Raw genomic sequence first — 20,680 nt, 5'->3', positions numbered from 1 at the left:
CCCCCCCCCCCCCCGCTTAATTTACCCAGCTAAAGTTTCAGGGACAAATTAACCGTCGTGAGGTATTACATTTGACAAATGCAAGAACGGGAAGAAGGAAGGAACGGCTGAAACAGATACGCATACACGTGTTCCTCAATGCAACGCAGGGCGATTAGCGTCATCTTAAAAAGAGAACGTCACAAATTGTACAGAGTAGAAGTGAGGATGGTTCTAGTTGACAGCAGTGTCTTGCCCCGGTGTCCCTGTCAGAGTTAAGCCGAAGCTCCACGAGGATGACACTGTGTGTCTAATGACTCTGCACTGCAGAGCAGCTCTGTTTGCTGCAGTCACGACTGCCCTACAGAAACAACCAAACAGAGGACAGCAGGGCAGGAAACGGCTGACAGGAGGATTTTCTAATCTGCTTTCTCCTCTGGCTTTGGGCTCGTACAATTAGTCATCAAAGTAAAACTAGTGAAAACTAATGCAGTCTAATACAGCAGCTTTGCAATAAATCCTACCTTCATAAAGGTTGTAACGTTCAGTCTTTGATGAAACTGTTTCAGAGGAGCTGATTCAACTTTAAGCTCATTTTTATGTGGACCTGATTATATTTACTCAGCCCTCATTAGTAGAAAAGCTGTCTTGGAGATACTACTGTTCAGGCTTGTAGATTGTTGGGTGCGTTGCTACGAGCCCTTTGGTTAATTTATAACAACAAATGAGAGCTGTGTTTGTGTACTCCGAGGTCAAGCGTGTTTGTAGTGAGCAGTGGGCTCCACCAAGACGAGTATTCATGAATCTCTACCATCTGTCAAGGAACGGAAGCTCTCAGGGCTATATCGCTACCTGTTTATTTTACAAATGTAGTTCTGCTGGCTTCATCAGATCGTGACCAGACGTATACACTGTGTTAGTGGGTATCCAAGATGAGAGTCGGGTCCTGTCTGAGGCCATGGTGCGATGGATCGCCCCCTCAAGATTAGGAGTGAGTTTCAGGCCCATAAAAGCAGTTTAGAGTCTTGTTCACGGTCGAGGAAGCTTGTTGCTTAAGATTGCAACTACCGGACAGTCATGGTGGAATACAAAGTGTTTCTATGGTTGCTTGTAGTGCTAAATCTGGGAATACTTATAAGTGATGAGTTATTAAAGGTTGGAATATTAGTTTTTGAGGTTTTTCATGATTGGTCAGTCAAAACATGATAGTTTGTCTTCATGAGGGGAGTATGGACATGTGGAACTGCTGCTGTAGATTAGTGGAGAAGATGTTATTGTCCTTAAAGAGGCAACTTGTGTTACAGCACAGAGGGCGTGAAAGTCTACAGGTGCTTGTTTCATTGTGTCCACCACCGATATGCTCTGCAGTGAGGCAATAAAAATGCATTTTAAAACATTTGCGTCATTATTATTTGTCTAACATGTTATTGTCTCTGCTGTGTGTTGTTTCCTGCTTACTTACCATCTAGTAACAAAGACAAAGAGAAACACATTTCAGTCTTTAGACTTACAGGATGAATATTAATAAAACTTGTGCCTGCATGTCTACACAAGACTGCATGTATTGTGCATTGCACTGCTGTGGTCAGCCTTTCCACACTGTGGAGAGGTTCAGCTTCATAAAGCGGTACACTCTGCGGCATGTGCTCACACACACACACACACACACTAATGGACACTCCCTCCCTCCAGTCTTCCCCTGGTTAAACAGCATCCTATTAACAGGCCGCTGGCAATTTTCCGCCTGGCTAGACTGTGATTCACATGTCAGTGACTGCACTGATGATGTCTGTGCAGGGGTCATCGCTGAACCAGCTCTGCTGTACTGATGCTCTCCTGTCACTGCCACAGGAGAGCATCAGTACAAGTGTGTGAAGTTTAAAGTGAACTACATGGAACATTCATTTTTGTTGCTTTTGTGGACAAAAACAATTGTTTTTCATGTTGTAAAGATCTTCATCTATCTAGTGTGTGCATTTGTTTTTGGAAGCGAGTGACAGAAAGACGTAACCAGGTCGTGAATATGTTCACTCACTTAATGGTTTTCATGGGATCTGTTTATGAAAAATGTAGTCATTCCTGTTTTACCCCTTAAACTGACCAAAGTATGATTCTGACCCATCTTCATCCAAAATGACCACATGGACGGAAAGAAAGCTGTTCATTAGGGTTTTATTTTTTTGAGGCAAATCAATGAATATATGTACTTTATACAGTATATGAGGAGCACATCTCTACAGTTTCATAATGTAAACAATCTCTGAAGAGAAATGTATTCAGTTTAAAAGGAAGCCATAGTCTTCTGTTTTAAACTATTTACATGAGTTAAAATATAATTTATAACATCAGATACTTCCGCTTCTATGAAACTAGATTTTAGCAATTCAAAAATACTGAAATGCCTTTTGTCCCCACATTCTCAAGACATGTGAAATCACAGAAAACGGAGAAAAAAAACAGAAAAACACCATTTAAAGACATCCAAACTAAGTGGCGTATAAATAATAAAAAGAAACGCAAAATAAAACCAACATATGTAAAAATATAAAATCTCACTAGCAGTATTTACCTTTTTGTTTTTACCAAAAACTAAGTTAAAAAACAAAAAAATCATTGATGTGAATTTGATAGTCATTAGATGTAAAGAGACAATAAAATCAATAGAAATGAAAAACAACAAAAACAATGTATGCCCTTTATGTCAAAACATCTTCTTCCACCAAAACAAGGAAAACACCCACACTCACATTTAGCAGTTTGACAGTTTGCAGTCCCTACTGAGTGCCTATTTGACATCACTGTTGCTATCAAGTTTGACAGGTTACCTATTAGTTTCTGTGTTGATGTTGAAATGTGATCATGTTGCTGATCAGACATGAAAGAGGAATCTGAGGCCGGTATTGCAAGCGCTCCTGTCCTGGTAGGGGCTGATTGGATGGTGTACCTAGCTGACGGATACATTGTTCTCCAAAACTAAAACAGTAAGTGACATAAAAACAAAGAAGTGTTTTTTTCTTTTCTTTCATGGGCCATGGCATTGAAAACAACAACATCTATAAAACTGAATTTTTCACGAGCCACGCTCTTTATTGTTGAAGTTTTATTTTTTGGTCAACTTGCCGATCAAGTTTAGTGGTTTTCTCGCCATTGTCCATTTTTCTGAAATGAAGAATGTAAAGAAAGGTATTGCATCGTGACTCGGGTAACTTCCTTTGGAAGGATGGTTTTTGTTTTTTTGTCTTTGTCTTTCCTTTTTTTTTTTTTTTGATTTGTTGTCCATCGACCTAGGACCTAGACCAAGTGGACAGCAGTATTATGTTGAAATGTGTCAACGTGTTCTCAAAACACTGAGGAGAATGGTCAACATCAAAGTTTTTCTATAAGAAAGTATATAATAATCTAGATATCTACACAAACACACAAATATATATATTCATATATATGTATATACCTTTTCATTATAATATGGCTATTGAAAAAAGTTGTAATTACGTCAGTAATTATTTAATAATAAACCACGTTGGATTGGAAAGGAGCTGAAACGGTAATATTGAAAGCTAGTGGTAGCTCAGTTTCCCACCCCGATTGAATTTTAAGGCTTGCAATGATGGAACATGGGGCTGTTTCAATGTCAATCACCTCTTGAACAACGGGGGCACGCACCACTGTAGAAATCCCACCACATGCTCTTCGTCTTCAGGTTTCCTCAAATAAGCGGAAGTCAGATTTTTGGATTAGGTGGAGAAATAATGCTCGAACTCCACAAAGCAACAGGCTCAACAAGAGCTAGCTCTGCCACTTACACAACTTGTTTTGCGAATCATAAAACTTTCCACGAGTTTGAAGGCATGTTTCTTATCCCAGTCACGCCCCTTGACTTCCACCCTTTCTCTCGCACTACTTCAAGGTAAAATAACTTTTCGTCTTAACGCGGCCTTTATATCGATGAATCCGGTTGCCTTCATGCTTTAGTTAGCGTCTATCCTGCTTCCGTACGGCACAATCTTGCGAAGACAAAACTACGCGTTCCAGCTATTCGGACCATAAAACCGTTCTGTAACTTACTTTTAAATTGCAAGTGATTTAATCCAAATGCTTCCCTTTTGGGACGACATAGAGGGGCAGCAGTGGAACTGGGATTTCTACAGCGTCTACCTCATCTGTGTCCACTAGAGTGAAAGCTGACGACTCGCTTCAGTCCTCCTTTCCCTCCCACCCACATTCCTTTACCAGTCAATCATGTATAGTTATTGGCTGTTAGCGGTCATCAAACTAAGTGTTCTATGCAACTCAGATTTGAACAAACCTGTGTACCATCAAAAGGTGGTAATAACATAGTTACAATGGCTTCCTTTCAACGTAAAGAAAAAACTGTGAAGTTATTTCACTACTTGGGAGGTTATTTGTGCAAGAGTATATTAGCATTTGTTTTGTATACGTGTTACCCACATTCTTCCTGTAGTTTGTTTTTATGATTCGTCGTGTTGAACAGCAGTCTACGTACAGAACAAGTAGCCTATTGAATCTGCAGCTCAAAGATCGCCCGTGTTGTAGAACAACCAACCACACACTGTACATTATTACCTCAGTTTCTCGGAAAGACATGTCATCAAGATAAAATTATTATGTATTGCATTTCAAATTGCTCGAAGAAAAAAACCATAAAAAAATATTTAGTCATTTCATAAACGGCAAATAAACATAACCTTCTAGTGCGATAGTCTAAAGGGATACTTGTGTCGTTCTTTTACAACAGTGTTGGACTTGAAGTCATTTCAACTGAATTTTTTCCCTTAAATTTCCTCCCTGTACTGAAACAAACATTGACTAATTTGAAATAAACCTACCTGACCATCTGCTGTCTGATTAGCAATCAACTATGACGCGCCACTTGAAAAAAAATAAACACATAATACATTTTATGTTTACAACGAGGCATAGTGCTATATACACATTTTATATTCATATATTATATTTTCCTTTTTTTATATATGTAAACCAGCACATTCTCTCACTTTTTAGTAGTATACATACTAAGCACAAATACTCATTCAGTTGTTTGAGATGTTAATTGTTAAAATTTCTTTTTTTCCCTCCTTTTAAAAAAGTTGACACCTTGTTTCTCTATCGGTATGTATAGCACTAAACTGTTTTTGTTAGTTTTGGACATCAGTGAGCCTGGAGAAGTAACGCGAGGTCGCTTCACTTAATTTTCTTTTAAAACACTGAATAAGGCGCCTTTGTACTAAGTGTGCGTTCCTAATGAAGTCAAAGGAGAATCGAGTGATGTAAACATTCAAATTTTTGTGTGTGTTACCAAGGAGTTGATTAGATAGAGTAGGGACAAGGAAGAGGATGGGGGGGGGGGGGGGGTTTATCTGTTAAAAAGCAGGGAGTTTACCAGGGTTTGGGAAGACCTGGAAACAAGGCCTTGAACCCACAAGCGACAGAAAGCGATAGAGTTGGAGGAAAAGGACGGGCTGCGATTTGTTGAAATTTCTTGGCAAGGAGAGGAGGAAGAGGGGGATCCGGAGGAATGGCGTGTCCCTGAAGAAAAACAAGTAAATGAGGGGAATCTTCCCCTCCAAGGACACTCGAGGACCAACCGGCCACCAAGCCACCGTTCAACCCCGTCCCAGCCCCTCCTCGCCAACCTGCAAGCGTCAGGAGTGTCCGACTCAAACACGAGACAAAGACGAAACACTCAGTTACACAAAGACACACGGTCGAGACTCCAAGAGACGGACACGCTATAAAACCGTCGAGGCAAGCGAAGTAAAGAGTTAGAGAGAGATTATTCCCCTCACAGGGGGCTTAGTGGTAGGAGGAGTCATTGGATATCAAAAAAAATCCCCAAACTACCCATAACCACCCATCAGTTGGGGGAACCCTCACACGGACAACAAAACAAAGTGAGGGACGTTTTTTTAGAGTTGGACTCAAACACAGGGGGAAACAGGGATGGATGGATGTGAGGTAGAGATGCTCAGCTGATACAGTAACTCCCGGACGAGAAACGGGCCTTTTTCGGCCGATTGTTCTTTTCGTTCCTTTCGCTCGTTCCCTGGCTGTGTAGGGTTCGGGGCCACCGTATTGGCAGGTTTGGAAGCTCTCTCTCCCTTTGTTCACGGCGGTTGCTACTGGCTGCATCAGGAATGTTAATCAGGCGCTACCTCGAACTGCACAACAAGCCAGAATTTATCGCATGCAGTCAACCAGCGACTAAGCAACTCTACCCTTTACAGCACAGAAAAAAAACGACAATCTTTGGGCAAGCAGACATGGGGGGAAAACGCAACGATTACATTCAGATTCTTTTGAATACATTCCATCTGAACCAACAGATTCGTCTACTTCTGGCAATGTTCTGTGGGTGGAGTATGGGGAGCAAATTGGTCCCGTTTCCCTTTGTACTTTGAAACCCATGACAGCGTGAAGCACTGTCACCACGAAAAACATGATTCCCGGACAATCGAAATAGTTGAATTCCATGATGGACTTAATGTGACAGGAGATTGGACTGGGATAACGTGTGGATGTGATGAATTCAGACTGAGTTCTGCAATGAACAAAGTGTGGTAGAAGAGCGTCTATGGCTATCATCTTTATTTCCCCATTTTAGTCCTGCTTGCTGCAGTCCAAATGTAAACAGTAAGTGTTGCATTGGCTGTGGCATTCGGGGGTGTCATTAGGCTGCGGCCATTATTGGACACATGTTCCTTGGGACCCTATTAAATATACATCAAGACCCCTCTGAATGTGGGAAAAATGTTACCTAGAATCAACCGATGCAGCACGAACAATCGCCGATTCTGACCAAAAACATCTCTAATTCTATCTCTAACTTTAGGCTCAGTCCTTGCATTTGCTTTAACCAGGACGGTAGGTATCTTTTTTATTCAAATTCCATCCCACTTCAAAGCCCTTTTATATAATCTGGTCACATAGTAGGAATTTAGAGAATTATAGAAGAACTCAATGGGCGTCTGTGCTGTTCCATTGAGTGCTGTAGATCGGGTGGATTTTGAGGTGTAGTCTTTAACCAGGACCTAGTCGGGGTCTTAATGTATACAACGCGGACCAAACAGAGCCTGCAGCAGCCAGTAGCACGGTCCAAAATAGTCAGCATGGCAGAGTTGGAGATCAGAGTCAAAAGAGGGGAAGTGGAGGACGGCGGAGATATCGACCTCCTTACAGTGCATAGATCAAATCAAGGAAGCACTACAATTACAAAAAATAAAAATAAAAACATGATTTTTTTTCATCTTCATTTTAGATTTGTAAACTTTATCAGTCATCAAATGATTAAATGTTATTTTTTTATATATTCTTTGTCCATAACACACACACACACACACACACACGCACACATAATAGATTTTAAAATTTATAACATCCACAATTTCGCTAAAACAAAGCAGGGGTCATTTTTTTTTCTTCCTGGTTTTACAACCGCACAACTTTATGGCGAACACAGCTTGAAAGGTTCACCACCTGAAACCGGAAAGAGAGGGAGGTTTTTTTAATCTTTTTGTACAAAACAAACAGAACAAGGAACACACACACGCGCAGAAACACACACACACCACGACGACCAACGCAACACAGGAATAGCAAGGATTTGCTACAGAGGTCTCTCATGTCCGCTCCTCCGAGGGCGGGCGATGATCTCACCAACACAGACGGCTTCCGCAAAGAACTGTATCGTTATCGTTTGTAGTAGTTGTACCATTGCTGTTAAAAAGTCCCACTTTCTCCATCGTCTCTTAACTCCCAGTGGCTTCCTCGTTTCTTAAGCAGTATCCTCTGGTGAAAGAAACTAAAAAAACAAACAACAAAAAAACAACGAGGTCCTTGACATTACTTTATTCCATTGGTAAAAATGTAAACATTTTGCGAGGTTGCCTTGCATGGAGGTACTAAGAGGCCTGTCTTGAGGGCAGAGCCGTGTAGTCGCAGGGTTGTTGCTGCACTGAACTAAGGCTGGCCAGTCAGCGGTGCAGGGACTTCTGGGCCTCCTTCAGCAGAGTGTCAAAGTCCAGTGCATCGTACTTGCTCTTCACGGGGCCCGGGCCTGCCTCGTCTGCAAGACAGAAACACAAGGTCGTTATCAAACGTAAGAGATCTCAGTCAAACGTGTGTCCTTGTAGAGCTCTGCTCAAAGAATCGAGAGACTCGGCGATGATTCGAAAGACTCATTCCAGATGTCCAGCAGGCTAAACAATAATTAATGGGAAACATGACAACGTCGAACCGCAAATTATTCTATTCAACCGTAGCAAACGAGTCAAGTACCAAGACGGCATAGTGAGTGAGAGAGAGGAGGGCGGGGCTACGTGATCTCAAGTTACCGTGAGTGTGACTTAATTGCGACTGGAGTTTCCCATCTCTGTCCCGTGCAGCTGATGAATAATGTGATAACCTGATATCAGATCAGACTCGCGTACTCACCGAGACCCGTTCCACCGTTTCTGGCCGTATTGGAGGCATCTGTGACGCCGGCATCGATATCGTTTCAACTCTTCAGTCACGTAGTGTGAAACGAACGTGGTGTGAACTTGGCTTAGAACGTCATCGCGCCTTAATGTTAAAATTCCAGATGGAATGTGTGCGTCTTAAACGCAGTAAACTTCTGTGGTGCTTTCAGCTTTGGCGACACACAAATATGCCACATCGACCAATTGAACTCAATTCTCTAAAAAAACATACTTATAACTAATAGCTACTAATACATTAGTTACCGCAAAACCAATATCACGATATCAACATGTTGGTTTACTATTTTATAACTTTGTCAGTGAGTCCGTGTTCATTACCGAGGTCTATGTAGCGCTTCCTCGTCAGCCTCCGGAGGCCTGCAGGCCCGTTCTGGAAAACAGTCTCCCGTTCTCTCCAGTGCTTTTGACCCCCCGACTGGCGGATCTTTATCACCCCGCAGCGCTCCCTACAAACCACACAGGTAAGAGAGACGAGACACTTTCAGATAACGTTCACTACCACGAAGCTGCGTCAGTAGAGATGGAGAACGCTGAATCAATCACATGCATCCCTTTCATTCAATGCACAACATTTAAGGAATAACTGCATTGGAATAGCTTGTAGTCATTATTTGACTGCGATACTTTAACGTGATTATGAAGAATGCATTTAAAACCATCAATCAACCATTCCTCCTCCCTTCAGGTGCAGGAATCCAGATCCGGGACACTTACTCGTTGCAGATGATGACCTTGCAGTCCTCGGGTTTGCCGAAAACCTGGAAGCGTTTCCTCAGCATGTTCTGGGTCACACTGGTCGGCAGGTTGTGGATGTAAAACACCTGGCAGTTGTCCTGGCAACATGGAAACCATGGCAACAGTCAGGACAAAGGACAATACAGATAAGACGTGGGAACTGAGGCGGGAACGCTGAGCGCAGGGCGGCAGGGGTCTGATTGCGCAGCTGCAGTATTATATTACGTGGAATCAGTGTGTTAAAATGTCCAAACTCGTGGATCAAAATGTCTGATGTTTCGTTGGCGTAAACCGTTGGACCTTTGGAGTCTGGTGAGCTCAGAGCTACTGAGGTGGAGTTTGCTGTTAGATTTAAAAGTGTCTGTAGGATGTTCTCCGTACCTCGTCAGACTTGGCTTTGTTCCTCTGCTTGTCGTCGGGACAGATCTCGGAGTTCTCACTAAAAGCAGGACGAGGAAAGAAAAAGGGGGAAAGAGAGAGAGAGAGAGAGGATAGTGAGTGAGATAAGGACGGACACAAGGTGAAACTGGAATGTCAGACACGAGGAAACAGGTGAACTGCGGCAAAAAGGCGGACTTTCTCCCACTTACTGCAGTACGGCATCGCTCTGTTCTATATCGTTCTCTCTTCTCTTACACCCCGACCCCTTTTCCTTCTGCCATTGTCTTCTATGTACAGAAATAATATGACCATTGACCTCCTTCTATGTGAGGCAGTCGAGGCAAACTTGATCTAATCTGTACTGACCTCTATGTAAGTAGATGGTACAGTATTTGATTTAAATGTTAGCACGAGTTGTTTATAGGACGACTCCTTTTAAACTGTATTTCTGTTTTCACGCTACAGATCAGATCGCCCTGCACATCTGTGCCAGTAAACAAAAAACACAGCAGATCAGAAGTAAAAGTGTTTAAGTTGCTGCAGTGCAAAGAGGACACGACTCTCTTGACCGGTCGATGCTTTGACTTTAGGTTTGTAAAGAGTTCAGCCTCCAGCATCCAACATGTTCACCTCTGTTTACCCTCGTCTAGAAGGTCGGGTGATGATAAACCGAAGGATAGAGATTCTGCCCTAAATTGATCTCTCCCTTTCTCTCTTCTTCTAATGCCGTGTTCTACTCGTGTTGTCTGCTTCCCTCCGTCTCTACATTTCACTGTTAATCTCCTTGACCCAGATCTTCACACCGTCTCATCGTCTGTCCGTCTCACCTGGAGTCTGTCTTGCTGGCGGGGGAGTCGGGACACAGGTGGAGGATGGGAGAGGGTGAGCGGGACGCAGACGAGCGCTCCGCCTCTTCCTCCGAGACCGGTGGTGTGGCAGCCCCCGACCTGCAGCGTGACGGCAGTGATGATGATGATGAAGAGGATGAAGATATCACCACTGTCCTCTGATGCTCAAGCTGTTCTGCGATTTCTAACACCACCAGCCTTTCCCTGTTCTCCTTTCCGTTTCCATCTGACACCTGATCTTCGGCTTCTTTGGGCGTGAGGGCGGCGCCGACGCCGTCGCTCCCTACTTGCGCCTGCAAAATGGCGCCGAGCATGGCAGCGCTGCGCTTGCGGCTCTCTCCGAGGCTCAGGGCGCAGTAGTCGTGGTCGCCGAAGGTGCAGTGGGTGTCGCTGTCGCCGGCCTGGCCCATGCGCCGCAGCTGGGCGTACAGCTCCGTCTGCTCCGGCAGCTTCCGCTGGTGGGGGACGCGGATCAGCCGGGACGAGGCCTTCGCGGCAGCGCTGGTGCTCGAGGCTGAGTTAACCGACTCGCTGCAACCTCCGCCGTCGCCACCACCTGTTCCTTCACTTCCCTTTCCTCCCTCTGCCGGTTTGAAGAGCTCATCCTCCACCGGTTTGTGAGGCGGGGTGGTGGGAGGGGTGAGACCTTAAAAAAGGGGGAGGAAAAGATACCCACATGAGCTAGATACAAACTGTTTCCTGCCAAGAAATAGTCTAGCACATAACCTCTCTTTTATAGGAGGTGGAACGTATAAATTATCAAGTTTTTAGGTGCTGGTAGGCACATTTTGTTAGCTTTGGACAAAGCCACATTCGCAGTTGCCCCCTGTTCTCAGTCTTTATGCTAAGCTAAGCTAACAGGCTGCTGGCTCCAGCTCCATATTTACTGTACAGATACATGAGTGGTATCGATCTTCTCATCTAACTCCTAAATGTCTGTCTCACACGGCTTCCTGTTACTTTTGAGGATTTGGTCCCTCTATCCCATGTGACTGTATCTGTCGACATCAACAGTAAGCGCGAGATGTTTACCTGCCGTTCCGCACAGATCCACGCCGAGCGTCTGCTCGAAAGGCTTGGTGCTGTACTGGGACTCTCTGGTAGTGAAGAGATGGCAGCGATCAAAGGAGAGAGAGAGAGAGAGAGAGAAATTAGAGAGTGCTGTGTCATGTTGGAATATGTTGTATTTTTTCCAAACAAATAAGTCAAAAGCAATCCAATAACATCCTGAAACGTCTCCCAGTAAAAGCTCTTTTCAGCCGACGTCTGCTGAATTTGAATTATGTTTCTCCCTGTAAACGCTGCTGCCATTTCTCGGCACTCCTCATTTCTTATCGCAACAGCCATATGTACTCGTCTGTCCTCTCCCCTATTCTTCTTCTTCTGCTTTTCTATTTCTGGCTGTCTGTTTCTGTTTCTCCAGTCGCCATGAAAGAAAGAAAGAAGCGGTCCCGAGTGGATTGGCTTCGGGCGGGATATTACCCTCCGCGGAGTAACATATATATTAAAATAAAAAACAAAACTCTTTCTTTTTTTGGTGAGCGCTTCAGAAGACAGATTCATTTAGAGGATGGACGGATGCCAGCTGGTTTGTACAGAGACCACATGACTAGCCTATGACTGTAGCTGGAGACGTTCCAGGGTTTGAGGCTGGGTGGGCGGGGAGGTTCATTTGTAAAAGTAGGAGCAGTGAGGGCTCTCAGATTGAAGTCTGAGCAGCCAGAGGTCCAGACTCATTAGGGATTTTGGAATAAAAATCTCTGAATTTGAACTCGGTTAATCTTGCTTTAAAACATTACACAGTCCCACGAGATTATACATGACATGACTGCAAACCACGCTTTGAAGAACACTGACTTTTCAGGGGACACGTTTGGGTCCAACGGTGTCTCGACATGCACGATCCGACCTATTTAGTCCTGTCAAATTTTGAAATGCTGAATGTGAACACGTTTGTTAGTTTACGAGGCTCTTCCTCCCTGCCAACAACAAATCCCCGAGCCAAACACTCCACACTTGGAGTGAAATGTTTGAATTATGGACCTCTGCCACATTGTGAAGCACTGACTGTAACAGCAGCTCCCATTGAGTCCATTTGGAGTTTACATCAGACTCTAAGTGGGGAAACATTACCTGGAAAAAGAGCCCAGCCCTGTTGTGCATTGAGTGCTTACAAATACCAGGACTTGGACAATACAGTCATGTTATATATCCTGCTTAAAATATATGATCTGGAGGGAAATAAGCTCACGTTGTAAGTTCATATATCCCACATAAAGTTCCCAGAATCTAGATTACAGTCTAGTAGAGAAATAGATCATAAGTTCTTTACGTTACACCTAATGTCATTAAAGGTAGACTTAACCACATTCATCAGATCCAATATGAACCCAACTGACAAACTGCTGCTGCGGTCATTAACAAGATGTTTTCTCCGGTCTGAAATGGTTTGTGAAGTACAAATATTTAGCATTATGAATTTTAAGAAGCAGTTTTACATTAAGGCCCAGGTCGAACACTTCATTATAACGACACCATACTGTATGTTTCTCTCATTGAAGGATCTCCCGAGAGGCATCTATCTTCCACCGGTCTGCTCCACAGAGGCCACTGCAGCTTTTTATTTTATTTTTAATATGAAGAAGAAGAAGATGGCGATTTCTGGAAATGAGCACCGCAACATTTTAGCATAAATTAACATTGGAAGTGGAGTTTTTGGATTAACAGTTATGACTAATGCACTTTTAATGAGTCATTTTGATTATTTGGTTAGAATTACATAGTTGGATATCTTACATGTAGCTTCTGACTGTACGCTTTTAATAAATAGTTGGATATGAACCAGTAGAGAGTTGATCTGATAGCACCATGTAGCATCATTAACAACTGGAAGTTCAGTCGGAGGACCAGGACATTCATCTAAGGAGGACTCGCTGCTGCATGCAAGATGCTGCATAACAAATGGAGATCTTTTTGCAAAGCTACTCCTGTGTGATGAGACACAGCAGCTGCTTCACGTGGAGAAACTCACCCTGTGGACTTGGGGGTGAGAGTCAGACAGAGGCAGGCTCTCTTCTCTGCAATCAGAATAAGAAGCCAGTTACAACCAGGCACAACTTCAGATCCACGTGTCTCTGCCATTCTTACCACCAGAGCTGTGAACGTGTATGTCTGCTTGTATCTTTTGGTGCGTTCACACCGAGTGTCATAATAATAATCAGTGTTGTCAGCAGTCACGTGTTTGAACCTTTCTGGATCTCATGTTCTAAACCTAATGGTGAGGCATACGAGCTACATTATATGTGACTTATAAATTAACTTGAATAGGTTCTATGAGATGTGGATTACAGTTAGAATAAAATGTGATGTTGGTAGCTATAATGTAGTTGAGAATAATGGGCAGTGTCCTTCCTATCCATCTCACCGTTGTGGCAGCAGGGTGTGGTCGGCTCATCGCTCGGCGTCAGCTGCTCCGGCCTCGTCTCCGTCCTTGTCCCCCCTCCCGCTTGTGTCAGCAGGAGTTTGACCCCTGCTCGTCCTTCCTCCCTCTCCTCCCTGTCCTTCCTCTCCCCTTCCCTCGCCCGTCCAGGCCGCAGCCTCTTGGCGAAGCGGCTGGGAAAGGAGGCGAGGCGTCGCGAGCGCCGGACTGAGAAGGAGCCGCCGCCGCCCTCCTCCGTCTCCTCTGGGCTTTGCGCCGCCTCGGAGGAGCGGCTTCTCCTCTCAAGGGAGGAGGAGTCTTTACGCAGCTCTGGCTTTGGGGTGGTGGAGTAGGCCGGGGCTGACCTGGCCGGGGCAGAGGGAGCGGAGACTCTGCTGGGGCTGTGAGAGTGGGAGTAGGGAGGGCTGTGCAGTCTGTAAGGCTTGCTCACGTCGAAAGAGCTGCTCTGCTGCAGGAGCTCACGGAGAAGGGAGTTGGCCTTCATCTCCCTTCGCCTCGCAAAGGGGAGCCTCCTGGGGACGCCTGTCCCAGCTAAGCCTCCGCTAGTCCCGGGAGTAGCCACCAAGACCACTCTGCTGTGAGAGCTTGTGGCGGCCGGGCGGGAGGGCTCGGGTCTGGCCCGAGGCCTCGCGGCCTCGCGGTCCTTCCGCTCCCAGCCCTGCTGCTTGCGTGTGGGCAGGCAGTAGGTGTGCATGTACGTGATCAGCTCCACCACCGAGTGCATTTCTTTCTCCGAGCTGAACTGAGGCTTGGCCGGCTCAGCGAGGGCCGTGGACACGACCGCCACGCCCTCCACCTCGCTGCTGGAAGACTCCTCCTCTTCTTCTTCTTCTTCCTCCTCTTCATCCTCCTCCGACTCGCTGTCCTCGTCCTCTTCTTCCTCTTCGTCCTCCTCCGTGTCCGGGGCCGGAGTGTCCCCCGAGTCCCGGGCAGTGGTGAGGTGGCGGTGGAGCTCGGTGCACAGGCGGCCCGCGGGACGCACCGCTCGGGGCTTCCTCTCCTGACGGAGGTCGGTCTGAAGGGTGGAGACACACAAACATGAACACCAGCGTGAGCCTCTTTCCTCAAACATTCAGCCCTCAGTCTGCAAAATATTGCCATTACAGTTACATACCAACACACATTAACAGGGCAATGTTGGCCAAAGGTTTATCTCCTAATAATTCCTGCAGGATGAGCAGCTTCTACAAACAGTCTGTGCTACTTCCACAGGTGCACGGTGAAGAGGACAGCAAGCGGCTGCATCAACACCTGATGCATCACCCTCAGCTGTGAGGCACTACAAAGGGTGGTGAAAAATGCTCAGAACATCATCGGGACAGAGGACCCTGAGTCCCAGTGGTGTTGGAAGAGGGATCCCAATCACCAAAGACACAAACTCTTCTGCCCGCTGCCGTCACAATCTGACTTCTCATTAAACATCTCCTACATTGCTGTTTGTATTAAAGTTTATTTATACTGCAATATCACACTTTTACAAAGATATGTCTTACTATTGTGCTTTATATGCGTTATATTTTATCCCTATACTTTCAGATTGAATTATCTAATGTGTTAGATTCCCGTATATGTTACTTATTAAACTATTCTTTTATATATATATTAACGGGCTTTGTTGTGAGTGAGCGTGAAATCTAAGACGTTCATATTTAAATGGCAAACTATAGTGTGACTTTTTGATGATTTCCATGATATACTAGAGTATGACATATTTCATGCCAGTTTATGACATACTATACCAGGACATAGACAAACTGTAGGATGATGTTTTAGTCACATTGTCCACGACATACGATAAAATGACTTTTTACGACACTATACCATGATTTTTTTCATCAACATTTCACGACATGGTGTACTATATCTTTCATGATATCTTTACGACATACATAACTTTTTCATGATATTTTTAAGACATACTATAATATGACTTGTTGTAAAATTCCTCATGACATATATATTATGACTTTTTTATGGTATTCATATGGCCTACTATGTTTTTTTCATCATGTTATAGTACAGCATGTCATAAAAAACTTTAAAAAGTCATATTATAGTTTTCATAAAAATGCCTAAAGAAAGTCATAATATAGTGTGTCGTCAAAAAGTGATATGAATATGATAATTAAGACTTGGGAACATTGAAACATTTGACTGATTTTATGATGTTTTAATTAAAAAAAACGGGTCTTCCATAAACTCTGTAGCTGTGCTGGAAATATCTCATCACACGGTCGACAGTTACTCCAGAGCACAAGAACAACAAAACGCCTAACAAAACAAAAACAGACTCGTGAACAAATGGTGTATCTTCAATTTCCTGCCTTCAATACAGGAGCACTGACCACAAAGCAGTATGTTCAGTTTACGACTTTGTGAGGGATGATTCAGCGTGCAGCTGGATGAAATGGCTGATTCCATATTGCTCATACTGAGAGAGAGAGACTATGATTCACCGTTGCCCCCTTGCCCTGTCAGTCAATACTCCCGCCATCTGCCACAGCAAAGCCACCACTACTCAAAGACCAAAGCTCACACGCTCACACACACACACACACACACACAGCCAGGTTCGGAGGTTACATGATGGAAACAGGCTTGGCTTATCCCGCCCCGCATCCTGTGGGTATTTTTTTTTACCCTCCTTGCTTGAGCCACAGCAGAGGGCTGCTTGAGGCTTCGCCACGTTTGTTTTACGCTTGTACAAGATAAACGACCGGTGCTGTAATCAACGACCACTTGAAGCACAATGCTCGTGGCTATAAAATTACTGCGAAGTCACACAGCAGTAGCTGTGGTAAATGTCCTCTCCCCCCCGACACCACATCTATCATCGGCAGCAGCTGAAGGTTGAAGAGTTTTGAGTCTAAAATTAAATCTTTCATTTGAAGAAAAAAAAAAAAAAAAGCTGTTGCTGGCTAGACTTTGGGAGATTATGCTGTTTTATTCCTGCTCCTGTGAATGATGTATAATGACGATCCAAGACCTGTCAGCTTCATCCATTATCAGTTCTCAAAGGCCAATACCGATGGCTATCATTGTTGCACCGGAGCCACTGAACTGCCAGTTTTTCAGCAGTTCTACAATAATTAAACCTGTGATTAAACCTCGCCGCTAAAACTCTCCCCAGACAGCTTGTGTAATAACAATTACTTCATGTGGGATTGATGCTGAGGATGCACATCTTAACAAAACTGACACACACACACACACACAGCTATGGAGGAAAAAAAACTCCAGCTGCTCCAATAAACATCAACATAAGACAGTGACTTTCCCATTTGCCTCTTTATCATATCAGTGTTTTCTAATCTGCAACAGTTTACTGCTGGTTAACTTCAGGCAAGATTATGGTCGAAGGAAATGATGGTTGTACACGGGACACTTTGTACGGTACACCATCCATCTCACCACTTCTCCCTCCTATGTCACTCTACCTCCATCTTTGCTTCTGAGAGAGAGCATCCATTATTTTCATTAAGCACAAGAGAGAAAACGCCGGTCGTTTCAAGCATCGGAACAACTATTTACTGCACTTTATCTCCTTACACTCTTTAAATGGACAGCGTTGGAATGATTCATAATCAAAGGCTGAAATCTGTTTAATGGACGGGTCTGAATTCACCCTGCAAAAAAAATAAGTGCAGACGCCAGTGAATTACTTCTGCCTTAACTCCCCCCCCGAAACAAATCCAAGGCCGATGGGAGAGATTTAAATCATACCACTTATTGTAAACCAGCCAAATCTACCTTTAAACAACAGGTATTTACAGCGATTCGTGCCTCACCTTGACCAGGGGTCTAGCCGGCCGGAGGTGCAAGCTTCTGTTGGTATAGCGATGGCCGTGGACTCGGTCTTTGTGTGCGTCGACGGCCGCGGGCACGTTGGGAGGAGTCAGCAGGAGCTTCTTCAGCTGGTGAGGAGAAAGAGGGGCGGGAGAAACCAGTTAGGCTGCTCTTTGCAAAACTAGCATCGACAGGATGTGCGTTTTTTGTTTCCTGTAATGATGTCTTTATGCGAGGACCAAACGTGGACAGAAAGTGGGAGATCTTCCTCGCCCTCGCATTTCAATTTTTAATCTATATTCTGTCAGCTGTGAACTCCCTGCAGATGGATGTTTGTACAAGGGAATAATGTGCAGAGGAGGCCATGAGGTTATGATACTGTACATTTATCACTACAGCTGACAACTACATGGCACGTTCACATTTCCCATTAAAGAGCTGGATTCAGCCACTTCTCTCTCTCTATAATAACATAGAATATGACTTCTGCTCCTCAATTTGTTCTCCATCCTAACCGTCCTATCTATCATTCCCTCCGTGGTCACTTCCTCCCCCTTTTTCCATCCCACCGTCTCCACCTGCCTTTCCTCCCCCTCTTTTCTCCTCCACCTATCTCCATCCTCTCTTCTCTCGTCTTTCAGCTTCCTTTTCTTTCTGTTTTGATCCATAAATCTTTGATGCAGTCTCCCTTTCCCACTTCATCTATTCTCTCCATCTCTGACCTTTGACAACCATCTTCTTCTACATTTCCTTCTCTCCATCTATCCCCCTTAATGTTGTCTCTTTCATCTTTCCATACTCTCCTTCCTTCAGATCAAACAGGAAGCCACGGTTAGTACACAGAGAGGAAACAGAACAAACCCCCTCTCGACTCCTACCTAGAGATATCAACACAACCACTCCTCATTCCCCCGCTATCCTTTCATTGCTTTTCTTTTTTCATCTGTCTATTCATCCATTTATTCCAGTGCCTGGCTTCATGACAGGGCTATCAGCTGATATAAATCAGCTTAGGGAGAAAATCCCCCCACTAAGCTGTGCAGCGTTTGCTCCAGAAGACGACGGTGTAGAAAATACAGATGTGATAGGAGTAGAGGATTGGAGCGGTAGGATGTACCGGGGCTTCCCAAAATGATTTACAGCAAAAGGGGCCCCGCACCCAGAGGGCTATCTTAATGCAACACACCCTCTGGAAGCCATTCTGGCGGCCCTCATCACTCGGGAAGCAGTGACCGTGGTCGCCTGAGTTACAAATCCATCCCTCCTGGGAATTAATACAATTATTTCATATGATTTGGCTATTACGATGAAATTGAGGGAAATTCTAAATGATAAATCCACGCCTACATTTTTGTTTGGATAGGAAATAATTGATTATTCGCTGCTCCTTCGCCAAACTGACAGAGCAACCACGGAGCCACACTGTCACTAACTGCACTCGCTGACATATTATTTAAATATTGGAAAAAATGAATAAGCAATAACAGAGAGAAGCAGACAGAAGGGTCTACAATACGCGTTTAAAGGACAAATCCAGGATGTTGAACTGATTCAGCATTGAAAACAAGTTAAAAAGATAAAGATAGAAGCTGAAGCTAAAAGTGAACCAACACAGCAGCTGGAGATCGAGACAGGAGACAATGAAATGAAGGAACAGCTCTGTTCCTGTAAAGTCGGGTAGATCTTTATTCACTGTCGTAATCTTTAAAAAGCAAAAGCAGCACGTGTTTACATTCAGTATACCTTCAGCAGCTAGCGTAGCATAGACGTGCTAATGCTAGTTAATGATGTGCTAACATCCTCTGCTAATGTTGGCTCCACAGGATTTTAGGTAGAAATGTAACGTTTTATAAACGCATGTCTCCTTCAGAACTAACAAGTATCACTATTACACAACTTTTAAAAAGTTACAGTATTTCTGTGTTTCCTTTTACTTCATTTTCTTTCATGACTGACGGTTTTGAGCACATCCGAAGCTTCAATGTGTGAACTCTCAGTTTAATGACCACTTAAAAGAAAGACAGAACGAAACTGTAAATAAACAAGATGTGTATTCGTATGTTTAACAAGGTGCAGTTCAACATTATTCACTTTAAATGTACTTTAGAAAAAGACTGACGGGACATGAAACTACACTACAAATGTTATCCAGCCGCCTTGTTATATATTAAGCCATTATGATGACTCAATAATGGGGCCAGAACATCTTTAAATACTGTAAATACATCAAACCTGCTGACTCACCTCTAGTTCATCTTTATACGCGGGACTATAGATATCGTAAAGAGGCTCTTAAAAACACTTTCTGTGTTGGCATATGTTTACGGTAAAGTACTGTGAAACACAGAGAGGAAAGTCTTGAATCAAACTATGAGACGTAAATATAAAACAGATTTTTATGAAACAGATACAAGAGATTTATGGATTATAATAGTGGTTGTTTGCCTACAGATAATTCTCTCCAGGGATGGTAGTTTATCTACAACACTATCTTTGTTCATTACTGTAATGCTGTAATGAGTACAACATTAACCCCCAAACAGAGCTGGCAGTAACCTCAGAATACTATCTGGGTCAAAGGACCGACAGGACGATCGGCCGCGTCACCGATGCCGCCCTCAGTGGGCGATGCCAACTTGGCTCAGAGCGCCTGATGATGCTCCTCTGAGAGTCCCATTGAGGAGAGTGAAGAGGAGGCTGAAGGTTTGTGTCTGTGTGAAACACTGAAAGAACCCCCCACCCCACCGCCAGCGTTCAGGCCCCTCAAACACTCTACTCTGGACGCCTACCAGAGCTCCACTGGCAACATCAATACAGGCCTTGTTCTGTGGTGGCACACACACACACACACACACCTACACTATGCAGTATCCTGTCTCACCAGTAGAGGGCAGCGAAACACTCAGGCCTGAGCACATGAGTGACAGCAGCCATGTGAGAGTAAACCACTCAACTGATACAAATAGGACACACACACACACACACACACACACACACACACACACACACACACA

The 20,680-nt window shown here is 44.2% G+C and overlaps 1 protein-coding gene across 1 annotated transcript in view; it reads right to left on the bottom strand.

Annotated features, from left to right (window-relative positions):
- Positions 1-2,134: 2,134 nt before the first annotated feature.
- The window catches only part of ppargc1b (peroxisome proliferator-activated receptor gamma, coactivator 1 beta), an 85,246-nt gene continuing 66,700 nt past the window's right edge, over positions 2,135-20,680 (bottom strand). Inside the window, exons 4-12 of the mRNA XM_031866977.1 lie at positions 17,669-17,794; positions 13,866-14,895; positions 13,473-13,518; positions 11,474-11,538; positions 10,421-11,087; positions 9,594-9,651; positions 9,192-9,310; positions 8,796-8,923; positions 2,135-8,062 (exon numbers count right to left, since the gene is read on the bottom strand). Of these exons, the coding sequence (XP_031722837.1) occupies positions 7,971-8,062; positions 8,796-8,923; positions 9,192-9,310; positions 9,594-9,651; positions 10,421-11,087; positions 11,474-11,538; positions 13,473-13,518; positions 13,866-14,895; positions 17,669-17,794 (2,331 nt within the window). The 3' untranslated portion in view covers positions 2,135-7,970. The remainder of the gene's footprint in view (positions 8,063-8,795; positions 8,924-9,191; positions 9,311-9,593; positions 9,652-10,420; positions 11,088-11,473; positions 11,539-13,472; positions 13,519-13,865; positions 14,896-17,668; positions 17,795-20,680) is intronic.

Source organism: Anarrhichthys ocellatus, unplaced genomic scaffold, assembly GCF_004355925.1.
Source record: "Anarrhichthys ocellatus isolate YVR2014 unplaced genomic scaffold, GSC_Weel_1.0 scaffold37, whole genome shotgun sequence".
Classification (NCBI taxonomy): Eukaryota; Metazoa; Chordata; class Actinopteri; order Perciformes; family Anarhichadidae; genus Anarrhichthys; species Anarrhichthys ocellatus.
The sequence above is the reverse complement of the archived record's forward strand: the minus strand, read 5'-3'. Positions and strand labels throughout refer to the sequence as shown.